Source organism: Athene noctua, chromosome 4 (assembly GCF_965140245.1).
Source record: "Athene noctua chromosome 4, bAthNoc1.hap1.1, whole genome shotgun sequence".
NCBI lineage: Eukaryota > Metazoa > Chordata > Aves > Strigiformes > Strigidae > Athene > Athene noctua.
In genome coordinates this window covers 59546940-59559520 of record NC_134040.1, presented here as the reverse complement: position 1 = coordinate 59559520, position 12581 = coordinate 59546940, and the positions used below count along the sequence as shown (strand labels likewise).

Below are 12581 nucleotides of genomic sequence, written 5' to 3'. Positions count from 1 at the left end.
GTCCATTATGCAGCCCTGATCATCCACTTTATTTTCCATTCACTAGAGTAGAAGATTGCTTGCTATTAAAAAAATTCCAATACTCAAGTTCAGACAGGAACTAGAAGTATATTGAAAGATGATGCAAAATACTTGTTACCATAATTGGTTGAGCTGCAGAAATAATGTAAGTTTAAAAGGAATGCTTGATTGTGTGCCTTATAAACAAAAGTTAGTAAAGTCCAGATAGGTTAAAAGTGGTGAAAATGCAGTTTCTGTGGACTTAGGGAAAGCATGGTATAAAAACCATATGCCAAGAAAGAAAAAGTATAGTTTTTTTTCAACTCAACTGCACTCTGAAGATACAGATATCTATCACCTAGAAGAGGGCTGCTTTAGGAATGACAGAATTAGAAGTTTGAGATTGAGAGATTTCACAGTGGATTGGTTTGTGGTCCATTCCCGTTTCCATTTTTTTTCTTCAATACACTAGCTTTTCTTTGCCATCCAACACACAAACCCACCAAAGTAGAACATCATCAGATCAGCAGGCTGTGGGCAACATTACTGCTTTTCCATTTTTGTTCTTGTAGTCCAGCTTTTCAAGTTGTGGGAAGTAGCAGCTCCAGGACAGCAGGAGATCTGCATGCCACCAGAGCTCTTGTCACGGTCTGGCTTTTGACCTGAAGCAATTATCTTTTGTATATACAGATTCTGGCTGTAGCTGCTACAAAGGCAGCTTACAATGGAGCACTTTTATTGGGTGGTACAATCGGGGGCTTTATCTTTCTCTGAAGTTCCAAACCAGTGCTTAAGATGTTCTTCTGTGGGCTCTATTCCTGCAGGTCGTGAATCTATACAGAAGACAAGAACATGAAAGTAATACTTAAACTTTTCCAGTTAGACAAACAGTAGGAATAGAGCAATTTAATTTCGACTAGCGTTTTAAATATCAACTGTCAAAACTTGCCTCTGAGGAACTTTGTATTGTGAGAAATTCTATACTATTACCAAGTCAGCTATCACAAGAAACAGCAATGAGTCATATTCTTTCTGGAGGTCGACCATTAATACCCTGAAAACTGGTTAACTCTTCGCAGCATGTCTTCTAAGTTTTTAGAAGCAAGTGTAATGAGGGCAGTAGCCTTAATATGCTAGCACAGATCATGAATAGACTTCCCCAGAGGTCACCTGGTCAGATATAGAAAATCCTGAGTAGGGCTAAGGAACAGAAGTTACCAAAACAGCTGTTGCCACAGCTGGAGCCAGGTAGACTGGCAGATTCAACATCAAAGACTAAAGTTTACCATCTTGAAGTAGTTTAGAGAAAAAGTTAACTAGCAGCTAACTTTGAACAGTTTTGCTGATGTAAAGTTAAAAATGTTCAAGTTATTTACTAATGTGAAGTTAAGAAGCAAAACATTTTAAAGCATAGGCTATCTAGTAATGATATTCTGCTCATTCACTTTTTAAAGTCAGTCATCAACACTTCCACTCCAACAAAATTTGTTTAATTTTCAGAGGGGGAAGAATTAATTTAAATATTTAGGTTCTGTAGAGCTCTAGCTGGTCAGCCCTTCAGTCAGCTGACCAACCATTTAGGAAAAGTATGTTTTCATGCAAATTTCAGACCTCCCCTTGTATTTCGTGTGTCCAGATCTTTATAGGACAACACCACTGTGTTACGTACCTGTTAGTGTACCCAAACTAGAATTATCAAAGAAATTTGTTGGACAAGTCAGTGGCAGAGGCTTTGATAAGTCCTGAATCACAGTTTCCTGAGAAACAGATTGCTTGGAGGGTGAAGCCATTTGATCTTTAAGGGAATGAGACACTATCTTCCTTGGAGACCTTGGTGCTGCCTCTTGAGTGGTTTCTCTTGAGAATCGTTCTCTCCATTTTAGTGCTCTTTCTTTCCATTTCCTAAGTTCCTCTTTCAGTTGAAGCTCATTACTGAAAAGAAAAACCAAAACCAAACCAGCATTTAAGAAAATTCTAAAGTAGTTCCTCTAAGGAAGAAGTCCTGACAACAGACAGTTCCTGTATTTTCAGATGACGTAGCAGACATGCAATGCAAGACCATATCTATGTATCTTGCTTTCAGAGGCAATTTTGTTTTGGTCTAAAATTGCTTCCAGCATACAATTTAAGTGTATCTTCTAGCATTTAAGATATTCTTATGAGAGAAAGCAATTTAAAAGTTCAATAGGATAAAGATATATATAAGCAATAAATCATTAGCTTTAAAGAAAAGCTTATAATGTAAAAGAATCTAGAAGAACTAAAATTACTCACTTCTATGGGTCTCCCAGGAAGAAACACTAGTGACATACATAGTTAAGTAGAAAATGATTCAACATGTTGCTGATCAGCTTTATAATTACCTTAGCAGAAGGTCATTTTGTTTCTTCAGGTGCAAGTTCTCTTTCTGTAGCTTAGCTTGTTCAGATTTTAGAACGAGTATTTGTGTGCTCTGCACAATACCACTGCCACCACCACAAGTAAGGGGTATTTGGGACTGCTGAGGAGCTTTTTCTTCCAGTACCACTAGAAAACAGTTTTATACAGATGTGTCTGTTATTTGCACAGTGCTTAAAACCACATCGATACATTTTTTAGCCTGTTCCTTCCTGTGATCTTACATGTGAAACCTCACTAGCCTACAAGTACCATTACAAAAGATTTTTTTTTTAATACACAAACACACCTCCCAGTATTCACACAGCCAGGGAGGTATTAAGAAAGTTAAGAGATTTTTCATTGGGCCATTTAGAGTTAAAATAGTTAGAGTTTCAGGTATGTCAATTATGATTAGAACTAGCTATTCATACATCAAGTCACTCAAGGAAAAAAATGGCAACATGAGCTACTACAACTGCAGTTTATCTCACAAGTGAAAACAAGGCTGGAGAAGTAAACTCAAGAACTGCTGTGATTCTAATGCAGTGTATGTGCAGCTAACACATTTACTTTCCATTTCATCTTCAATGCACCAATTGTCCTCACACCCTTTGAGGTAAGACGCCTGCATCTCAATCTGGACTTTAACCATATAACCTTAAAACTGAATGTTTAACCTGAAAGAGTCTCTCATATTTATCTTTAATTTACCAGTGACATTTTGGTCTTGCTGTGATCTTCTAAGTTCTTCCTTCAGCTTTCTTATCTGTTGTTCTTGGTGTTCTGCAAGAGCTTTATAATTAGCAAGTCTATATGGGGCAGGAAAGGAAGAAGAAAAAAATTCAATTTAATATTTATTACAATCGCAGAAGAACTAGTTTGATTTCCAAATGAGCTCTCAAATACAGAACATACCCAAGTTAGACAGATAAAACCACATAAACCTAATTGTCAGTTAGATTTTAGGTAAAGTGCAGAAAACCTGAAGTTGGACTAGAATTATTCTGTGTCCCTTCTCTTCAGTGACATAGATGTTGCTTTTAATTACTGCTTTCCCCTCACCTTCTTTTGTCTGAACAGTTATTTCATTTATGGCTGAATATGGGTTGGTTGAGAAATTTTGGTGGGTGTGTAGGGAAGGAGTTTTGTAATCAACCTAAGATGCATATGGTTTTTACTTTCTCTGGAATCCAGCTACAATAAAAATCTAGGACACCTAAAGTTCACTTCTTACTCTGTGGAAAAAATAAACAGAGAAGTAGAAGCTAAGAACTAAGTAGCTGAGAACTGTAACAAGGTAAAATTTGAACTTACGTCATTTCAAAAGACTTGGATTGTTTCATCCTTTCCATATCATATTTCACCAAATGTGTTTTGAGATGATCATTTTCTTCTTTGTACAAGTCAGCACCTTTATCTAATTTTGCCTGAAAATAGAAGAAGAAAGGCTTGTTACTTTGCAATGAACTTAAGGGTTGCTTGCTTTGTATCTTTACTATGATCTGTTAGATTTTGTAGGATGTGACTAGGAGAAGGAAGTTATCCTGGAGTAAGAACGCTCACATTTCCAACTAGCACTATAGTATTAGTTGGTATACTAACTCTAACGTATTATATGCAATCACATTTTAGCAAGTTTTGTTGACTTGTTTGCATATATAAGTCTGGGAATTTTAAACTAGTATGCAAACATATTACCCAGAGAAAACAGCCCATGTTTCTGTTTCAAAATTTCTATTTTTTGTAGAATGTTTCAGAAATGCACCATGTACCAGTGATAAGTGTAGCTTATAATATAACATGGGTTCTAAATTTTGTCTCTGAAGGCTGCATTGGTAGAATGTGAAACCACATGCTAAACAGGTGAGCAGAGTGTTTTACTGTAAAAATACCATACAGAATAATAAATTGACTTTAGAGAGCCACATTTCATCTTACAACTGTTCTCAAGCATGCTTGCTCAATCTCTCTGAGATCAAAGAATGAGAAAAGTATTTTGCTAATACCTGAAGACTCCGATTCTCTGTTAAGGCAGTTTTGAGGCACTTCTCTGTCTCATTCAGTCTGGCTTCCAGTTGGGTGAGCTCACTTGTTGCTGTTTTTATTCTTATCTGTGCTTGTAACTTGTTTATCCTGTCATCTTTCTCTTTGACATTTTTTTCAGATTCATCTATTACATTTTCCAGCTTCTGAATTTTAATTTCCATAGCCTATTGAGATATATCAATCAGTTATGATTAGTTATGCCAAAAGATATAACAGTAACAGCACATGGTTGTATTCTTCATAAAAGCAAAAAACCCCAAAATCCAACACTGCATGCTCTATGGGAACTCTTGGTGTCTACCTCATCCTTTTCTGTCACCTTTTAGTATTCTGGAACACTCAAGTCTAATAAAGAATGTGCTTTAAACAAGTGTAACTAACAAAACAGGACAGAAAATGAGTCCTCAATTTCTAGGATTAAAGAGATAATTCTTCTCCAGCTTCCAGTCTGATATAGCTAATATCACATACTTAAAAGAAGCATCAAGAGTATCACACTATTAAAATAAATAGTTCAAAAACAAATGGGAGCATTTCATATTAATTTCTGAACTGACATCTATTTGTGTACAGAAAGCAGGCAATTAAACACATTACAGACAAAAGCTCAAACTTTCACTTTGGGAATAAAGAAAAGCTACAAAAATTAAGTGCACCTGGGCCAACGTATTGTGTTACACTGATTTACAATTGCCATCAATCTTTATTTTCTTTTCAGTTTGAAGTACTCTCACTTAGAGGACAAGCAGAGAAATCTTTCTTAGAAACAAATATTGGTACCTTTATATCTTGTTCTGCAGCCTTTAATTTGTTATGAAGCCTGTAGTTTTCTTCTTCTAATGCGAGACTGGCAGAGCCACCAGGGGCCAGCTGTTCTTTCAGAGTGCTTAGTTCCTGAAGCAACTCTTCACTTTTCTCTTTCCTCTGTTTTGATTCAGCATCTGCATTTTTACAGTAATTGGTAGTTTTGGCATCCAGCTCTGAAGAAAGTTGAAGGAGTATCTGAAAATAAGTAGTGTCATACAGATAAATTTGAAATAATTTTTGAATCAGCTAGAAATAAGGTAGGTGAAGAAGCGGGAAGTATCTTGGCCTGTATGAATTTCACATTCTTGTTTCAGTGTTCCATTTGAGGTTGCTTGCTATCAGAAATGGAATCAGTAACACTCAAAAGACTATTTACAAAGTTATTTACATAAATTTTTGCTAGAATGTATTCATTGACTAAAGTAAATGAAACTATGAGAGAAGACATACACATTGGACTATTCCAGAAACCTATATGCTTGTCATGCCAGATAAACAAAAACTGCAGTTGTCAGGAAGTGACAATGTTATACTAGACTGTTTGGTAAAGGCTTTGAGCCACATAATATGTCTGTCAGAGAACTCTTCCAAAAAGCCTGCCAACATTGGGAAATCCTGAAGTCAAGATTGGGTATTGACTCCACAGAAAACACTTTTTAAAATAAGCTAAACTTAAAAGAATACAGAACACAACACTGGGAAAAGGAGGGTGATGAGCCCTTCATACTTCAGATCAATACTAGTAGAAGAAATAATAGTGTGAACAGACAAGGAACTTCCAGGATACACTTGTTCGGAAAACTGTTTCCGACAACTAATCAAAAGGTAGTGGATTCCCTCCCATAATCTGTTTTTTGATCACTATTCAGTACATTTAATCAGAAAGATTAAATATAAAATCCTGTTCATGATGCAGTTTTAAAACACTTTTTTATCCCCCCCCCCCCCCCCCAAAGGTACAAGAGGTAAGAAGGAAAGAAAAGAGAAAGGAAGGCTGAACCACCTCTAGAACAACATGACTTTCTGTAATTAGAAGAGGTGTGAGACTAAAAGTTACAACTGAGTTTTAGAAGTGGCTGAAGTAGTTTTGATAAAGTTGCCTTGAAGTAAGCAGACAATCTTGTGGTCATAAAGCTTGGAGAAACTGATTGTATCAGGCTGCCAAGTTCTACAAGTGAAGCTATTTAACAATTTTGAATTTACAATTTCCAGAACCCAGTCTAATAAAAATGCAGACCAAAAACCCCCACTCATTTAATTGCCTAGAAAGTCTTATACAAAGCAAGTTTCCAAGTTTAGATGCATGGGGAAAGTAGTCTTTAAAAAAAAAAAAAATCTAAGTATTCCTACATCTTACAATTAAGCATGAATATAGTAAGTGCTGATGATCATGAATCTTTAAATGGCCTTTTTTTGGGTTTAGTTTTCAGATTAGAGGGATTTACAGAGTGCTTACACAAAATACATTTCTGATTAAAAGAAGATTTCATTTTACCTTTACATTAGGAGTCCAGAATTTAATGACTTGCAAAAGCCTTTCACTGTCTTTCTTTAACTCTTCTTTAAGTTTCTCTGCATCACAGTGAGTTCCTGAACAAGCTTCCCAGAACTGTGCTGTTTCTTTTCTAGCACTTTCTTCCTGCTGTAATTCTGTTTCTATGCAGAGAAGTTGGCTTTCCATTTCTGAAACATCTTTGAGAATGTTCTTTAAAAAAAAAGGCATTCAAGTCTAAATATTGCTTTGATAGCTATGTGTCTACATATATATCTTGCCCTCTTAACTATCAGTGTTTGCATGAAGTCTGTTTTATATTCTAATTATCCTATAAAATACATTGTTATACTTATATTACACCCTACTTGGGAAATGATAAGACAATCTACATTCATTGGACAGGTGGGAAGGGGAAAGGGGAAAAAAAATATTATTGTTAGTAAAAGTTTCTCTCATTGTTTTAAAAGTCATCTTGGTATCAGGTAGTATGTATGCTATGGGGCAAATGAGTAAACAAAATTTGCACTATTTTATAACATAATAATTTCACTTTGAGCCACTCTATAAAATAGAATCTTCATATTATAGAATTAGTAGCATAACAAAAAAATACAAATTCTATTCCCCCCCTCCTTAAGTGAAGTCTTAACAGATAAAAGCAATGCCATTAGATTAGCACTACCACATTACCCCATGCCTTGAAATATGGAAGTCTTTTTGTCTGAAAATGGTTTCAAATACTACCTCTGCATTGAAGTGCAGACTCTGCAGCACTTCACTGATGTTTAACTCTTGAGAAGATACTTCTTTCTGGTTCAAATGAATCTTCCTGAGACACTGAATCTGAGTTTGTAGCTGATCTTGTTTTCTCTTTTCCTCAAGCAATTCCATTTCATACTTGTTAACAGTAGAATAATATTCTCTTTTCTTTGAGCAAACACGACTGAACAGAAACTGTTGTAGAAGTACAGGATGTATCAGTGAATATGCTTTAAAATGGTACCCTGCATCCAGCTAAAATTCTGTATTTTATAATTGAATCTATTTATTCTTAATCTGTAGGTGTCCACAACAACTAAAACAAGACTGAAAGTCAAATTCACATGTGCTGTATAGCAATGGCATATAAGGCTTTTAACTGGGTCAGCATTTCTAAAGCATGCTATTTTTTGCAGACTCCTAAGAAAGCCAAAATGTCAAAAAGGCTCTAGGCAGCCTTCCATGAATCTAGACTTTGAAAAGCAAATGAAAGTATTCTTTGTTGTGTTTATTTTCTCTTAGAGTTTTGAAAGGTGCAGATGATCTACAAGAATATCATCACTGTTCATCAACTATTCTAGTCAAGATCACTACTTAAATCTTAAACTTCTTTAACCATAAAAAAGGCACCTATGAAAAAAAAAAAAGAAAGATCAAATGTAAAAATTCTATGTGAAGTTACGAAATAAGTTTCTTTGAAATAGTTGCTAAACTTTATAGTCAATGGATATTTTTAGAGACAACTGACTCTCAAGATCAAGTCCAGTACTTTTGTATACTGGACATGAACCTCGCCCTCTCCCTGAGCCTATTTCCCAACCTTAACATTTTATGGTAAATAAAGACATAAGGACTTTATTGCTTACTGTAATTATGAATATAACAGTAATTCTTTCCCAACTGCCCTTAACTTTTTTCTGATAATTGGAATCGGTTTCTCCACTGAACTACAAATTAGGAAAGCTCTACAAGGCTATAGAAGTTAAGCTACTCAAGTAGTTTAACAGAGTAAACTGGTAGTTTGCAGAGTAAACATGCATCTTCAAGGCATCTTGCACGTTTCTTTCCCCCCACAATGAAATACATCCTTAGGGGTCCATAACTTGATTTATGGGAGTACAGAAAGAAAATTTTCCTAATTAAAATGAATTAATATCAGTGAAATATTGTGCAAAGCAGCTGAAATACAGTAAAAAACTAAGGCTGATTAACTTAACTAAATAGTTCCAGTTTTCCAGGATTGTAAAGCATTTACTATCAATTTATTTTCCACAAGATATGGATTCAGAAAAATCAAAGCTAGAGTACATAGAATCCTAGCTATAAATATTGAGAGTTTACTAAAAAAACCCAAACCAAAGCAATACGAAGCATCCACATATTCAGCATTTTATGTTTGTACCTTCAGTTTGTTCAATAAACTCTGAAGATGACAGTTTATTTTCTCATTTTCAGTTTGAAGTCTTTTGACTTGTTTACTCTGTTCTGATGAAAGCTGAGTCAGTATCACAGCTATCAGTTCTTTCTGAATATTCAGTTCATTCTTTAGATTCAGAGACACTGTAGAGAGACAGTCATACCTCTTCCCTATATTTGGGAATTTCTCAAGAAGCTCCTAAATGAAAGTGAAACAAGTTAATTCAGTCACAATAAGGAAGAGTGATTAGCTACAAACAGAAGCTTAAAATCAACTATCAAACTCCAGGACTAACCCCTATAGTATGTATTGGTTTTACAACAGAAAAGTTAATAAGACTAAGACTTCAGTTTTGACTTGCCACAGGAATATGACAAAAACACTAAGCCAGGCACAAAAGCAGCAAATTTCTTAGTTTTCCAGAAAATCATTTCACAAGCTCAAATTATTTTCATGATTTAGATTGCCTGTCCACATCAAGACCTGTAGATGAGGCCTGAAATGAAATTGTTGCCTGGTCACAAGTTTGCCAGCAGGGTTGCCCTCAGGATGGGCTCCTGAATTGATCTACTTGGCATTTGTTGAAAGAAAGGGATCATGACAGCGTGTCCAGCAGTCTGCCATAAAAAGGAAGACATAATCAAGCAGTAAGCAGGCTGAGAAATGCAATAGGCTTCAAGGCACTTGAGTCGCAGTTTACTGGGAGTATTGCATGTGAAGCTAGGTTATACGTTTTTAAAGTATAAAACTTCCTAGGGCATAATGCCTCCATCTTTGGTTCTTAGTTGAAAGAAGCAGGATTCACCAGTTTAACTCTTCACCCCCCAGTAAAGATATTGGAACTAACACGTGCCTTGTGTCAACAGGAACAACTACAAGACACTTGAGAAAACCGCACAGGAGGCAGACAAGATCTTACCTATTACAAAGTCAGAAGAGGAGAGTGCCATTAAAAGAAGTCAACTGATGTTTACTTCCCTCATTATTAGCTCCCTACTGCTGATGTAGGATAGAAAGACTGTGAATGGAAAAAATCCACACACAGCTCATATTTGCAGTTTGGCCCTTTACCACTTTTGGTGTTAACTGAAGAATCACTAATGGCTTTTCTAGCACATATAGCCCAAATCTGCTGCACAGATGTACAGACTACAGTACAATGGTACTCTTCAAAGTGTTTCATAAATCCTGGTTTATTTTGGCTTTCAGTAGGTTAGTAGTACTTCTCACATCTGTGAGAAAGTATACTCAGTATAGTTGATTACCAAAAGCCCCAAGGAATTATAGGAGCTTCCTATTTTAAGGAGAGAAGCTATTTAATGAAATTAAGTTATTTGAAGCAAATTTTTGTTGGGAGTAATGCTGGGGGGGATTTTGCAAAAAGAAAATTGTGAAGTGCTTCTACATGACTATTTATTTGTATTGGTGTGGCTGGACAGGAAATCAAGTGAGATGCCTCAACTGAGAAGTTAAATTGAACCTTCTTATAATGAGATGCACAGTCACTGAACAGCAACATCAAATCAAGTGATCCCATGGTTTGCAACACCTTAGCAAGATATGCAAAGAATTTTATACATTTACACAGAAACAAGGTTCAATGCTCCAGAAAAAGTGGTATTAAGTTTTCACATGCATCCTTAAAATAAGCACAGAAATAATTTTACCTTAATTTTCAAGGTTTTTTCTTTCAGACTGTCATCATTGACCTGCTCTGCATTATCCAGTAGGTTCACCTGAATGGACTTATTTAGGTTTCTCTGCTTCAATTTGTCTAGAGCACATTCCACTTTTACATTTGTTTCAATACACTAGAAAAAAACCCCAACATATTTAAGTACCATTCAAGAAAAGAAGTTTTTAATAAGTTAGGTATGCAACTTGGAACACCAACCATCTCAGAATTTTTTTGCAATTCTGTCCTGAGCTGGTCCCGCTCAGACCTGACATCCTGAAGAAGCTTCTGTAGCTCATCTTTCTCTTGATTAATTGAGGAGATTTGTTCTTTAAGTTGGAAAGAGTGACTAGTTCTTTCAGCCAGTAACTGGTCTTTTTCACATGATACGCTATTTAACATCTCAGTTAACTGTTGAATCTATAATAAATAGTGGAGAACAAACAAGAATTACAATTTGGTTTTGGTGTGTATACTCCCCTGTGAAGTACTCAAATCAGTTGTCAAAGACAGAATTTTCAGTAACTAAAATTCACACCAACACCAAGAGAAGTTTAAAGATAATTTTTGTGTTCTATTCACTCAGAAAAAGAAATTAAAAGGAAGAGAATGACACCCTGAGAACTCTAGTCAACTTCGGTCTTCAGTAAAGCAAGAGGAAACAAATAAAAAGGCAGTCAACATATGTCCACAGCACAAGAAAACAAAAAGATGATTAGCATAAAAGAAAGGCAATGGAACTGCTTTTATATCTGCTCCAATGAACAAAGCAATAACACATTTGCTAATCTGAAGCAATCCTTAATTACACTCTTTGATCTACAGACAAAGGAATAGTTTGACAGGCAAAAAGGGAAGGGAAAACTGCAAAGACCGAGTTGGCAAGAGCTAAGTGCAGGACTCTGAATAACATACTGTTTGAAAGCGTGCAAAGCACCAAGGATTCCAAAACCACCTAAGTGCACACTGTCTACACAGTGCCTTTTAACATCAGAATAAATACGTGTACAATTACTGACTGTAATATTAAGGCTGCACACATTGGATAAATTGGTGTCCATTCTAATTGCATGACCAAACCAACTGGTTACAAGGCTGAAAAGTTGAGGATGCTATTTCTAAACATCAGTAAAGAAATTTGTGCAAAATTCTTTCCCCATGTTCATCCTTGTTTAGCACCCATAAAAAAGATGCACTGAGAATAAAAAAAAAAAAGGATTTGTCTTGAACTAAAGTTTAGCACATCAGTGATAAACCAGCAGAAGACATAATAGCTCCTAACACCAGAACTCACCTTATTTGTTAGGCTGTCCTCCAAAATCTCTGACCGCCTCTGAACCTTTAACAAATGTTTTTCCCTTTCTTCAGCTTTGATCTTCTCATTGCTGAGGAGTTCCTGCTGCCACTTCAATTCCTTTTCGGTTTCAAGAATCTGGAGTAAAAATAAAGCAACAAATACACAATTAGATTCATGTGCTTTCACAGAATTTATCTTTCTCACACCAGGCCATTCAATATTTCATAGGATTCAAAATACTTGGTACAAAAAGAGTGATTTAGTTTAGGCACATGAAATTGAATTCTGTCTTTGAAGGTTTCTCCTTTTTGCTAAGCAAGGCTTGCCAACTAGCTTAGTGATAAATCCTTGGTAATGTAAAGAATTAGAGAAAGCATGCTACAAGCACGTTTGGACATATTTTCTGCAATCCCTGTTTACACAGATGTGTAAAGCAGGAATGTAATATGAGTAGGGTTCATTAAGAACTATTTAGAAATTATTACTTAACACAACTTCGAGTTGGACTGTTGTCAGAATGCTGTTAAATTATCTCTGATAAGTTCTATAAGAACTAGCATTCCTTTCACTAAATGTCTGAATTTCCACTGAAGCTTAAGTGTAACAGCAAGACAGCTGATACTCAAAACCAGGTGATTTGGAAGGTACTGGCAGCAAGAGTCAGAAGATTCTCCTCCTACCGTAGATTTGAGTTAACTACAGATAT

At 35.7% G+C, this 12581-nt stretch overlaps 1 protein-coding gene across 1 annotated transcript in view; it reads right to left on the bottom strand.

The window, feature by feature from the left end:
- Positions 1-4: 4 nt before the first annotated feature.
- Positions 5-12581, bottom strand: part of CENPE (centromere protein E) — a 38682-nt gene continuing 26105 nt past the window's right edge. Inside the window, exons 32-44 of the mRNA XM_074903990.1 lie at positions 11873-12010; positions 10798-10998; positions 10571-10714; positions 8889-9101; positions 7472-7681; positions 6728-6937; positions 5206-5427; positions 4386-4589; positions 3694-3806; positions 3091-3188; positions 2364-2526; positions 1670-1932; positions 5-833 (exon numbers count right to left, since the gene is read on the bottom strand). Coding sequence (XP_074760091.1) covers positions 736-833; positions 1670-1932; positions 2364-2526; positions 3091-3188; positions 3694-3806; positions 4386-4589; positions 5206-5427; positions 6728-6937; positions 7472-7681; positions 8889-9101; positions 10571-10714; positions 10798-10998; positions 11873-12010 — 2277 coding nt within the window. The 3' untranslated portion in view covers positions 5-735. The remainder of the gene's footprint in view (positions 834-1669; positions 1933-2363; positions 2527-3090; positions 3189-3693; positions 3807-4385; positions 4590-5205; positions 5428-6727; positions 6938-7471; positions 7682-8888; positions 9102-10570; positions 10715-10797; positions 10999-11872; positions 12011-12581) is intronic.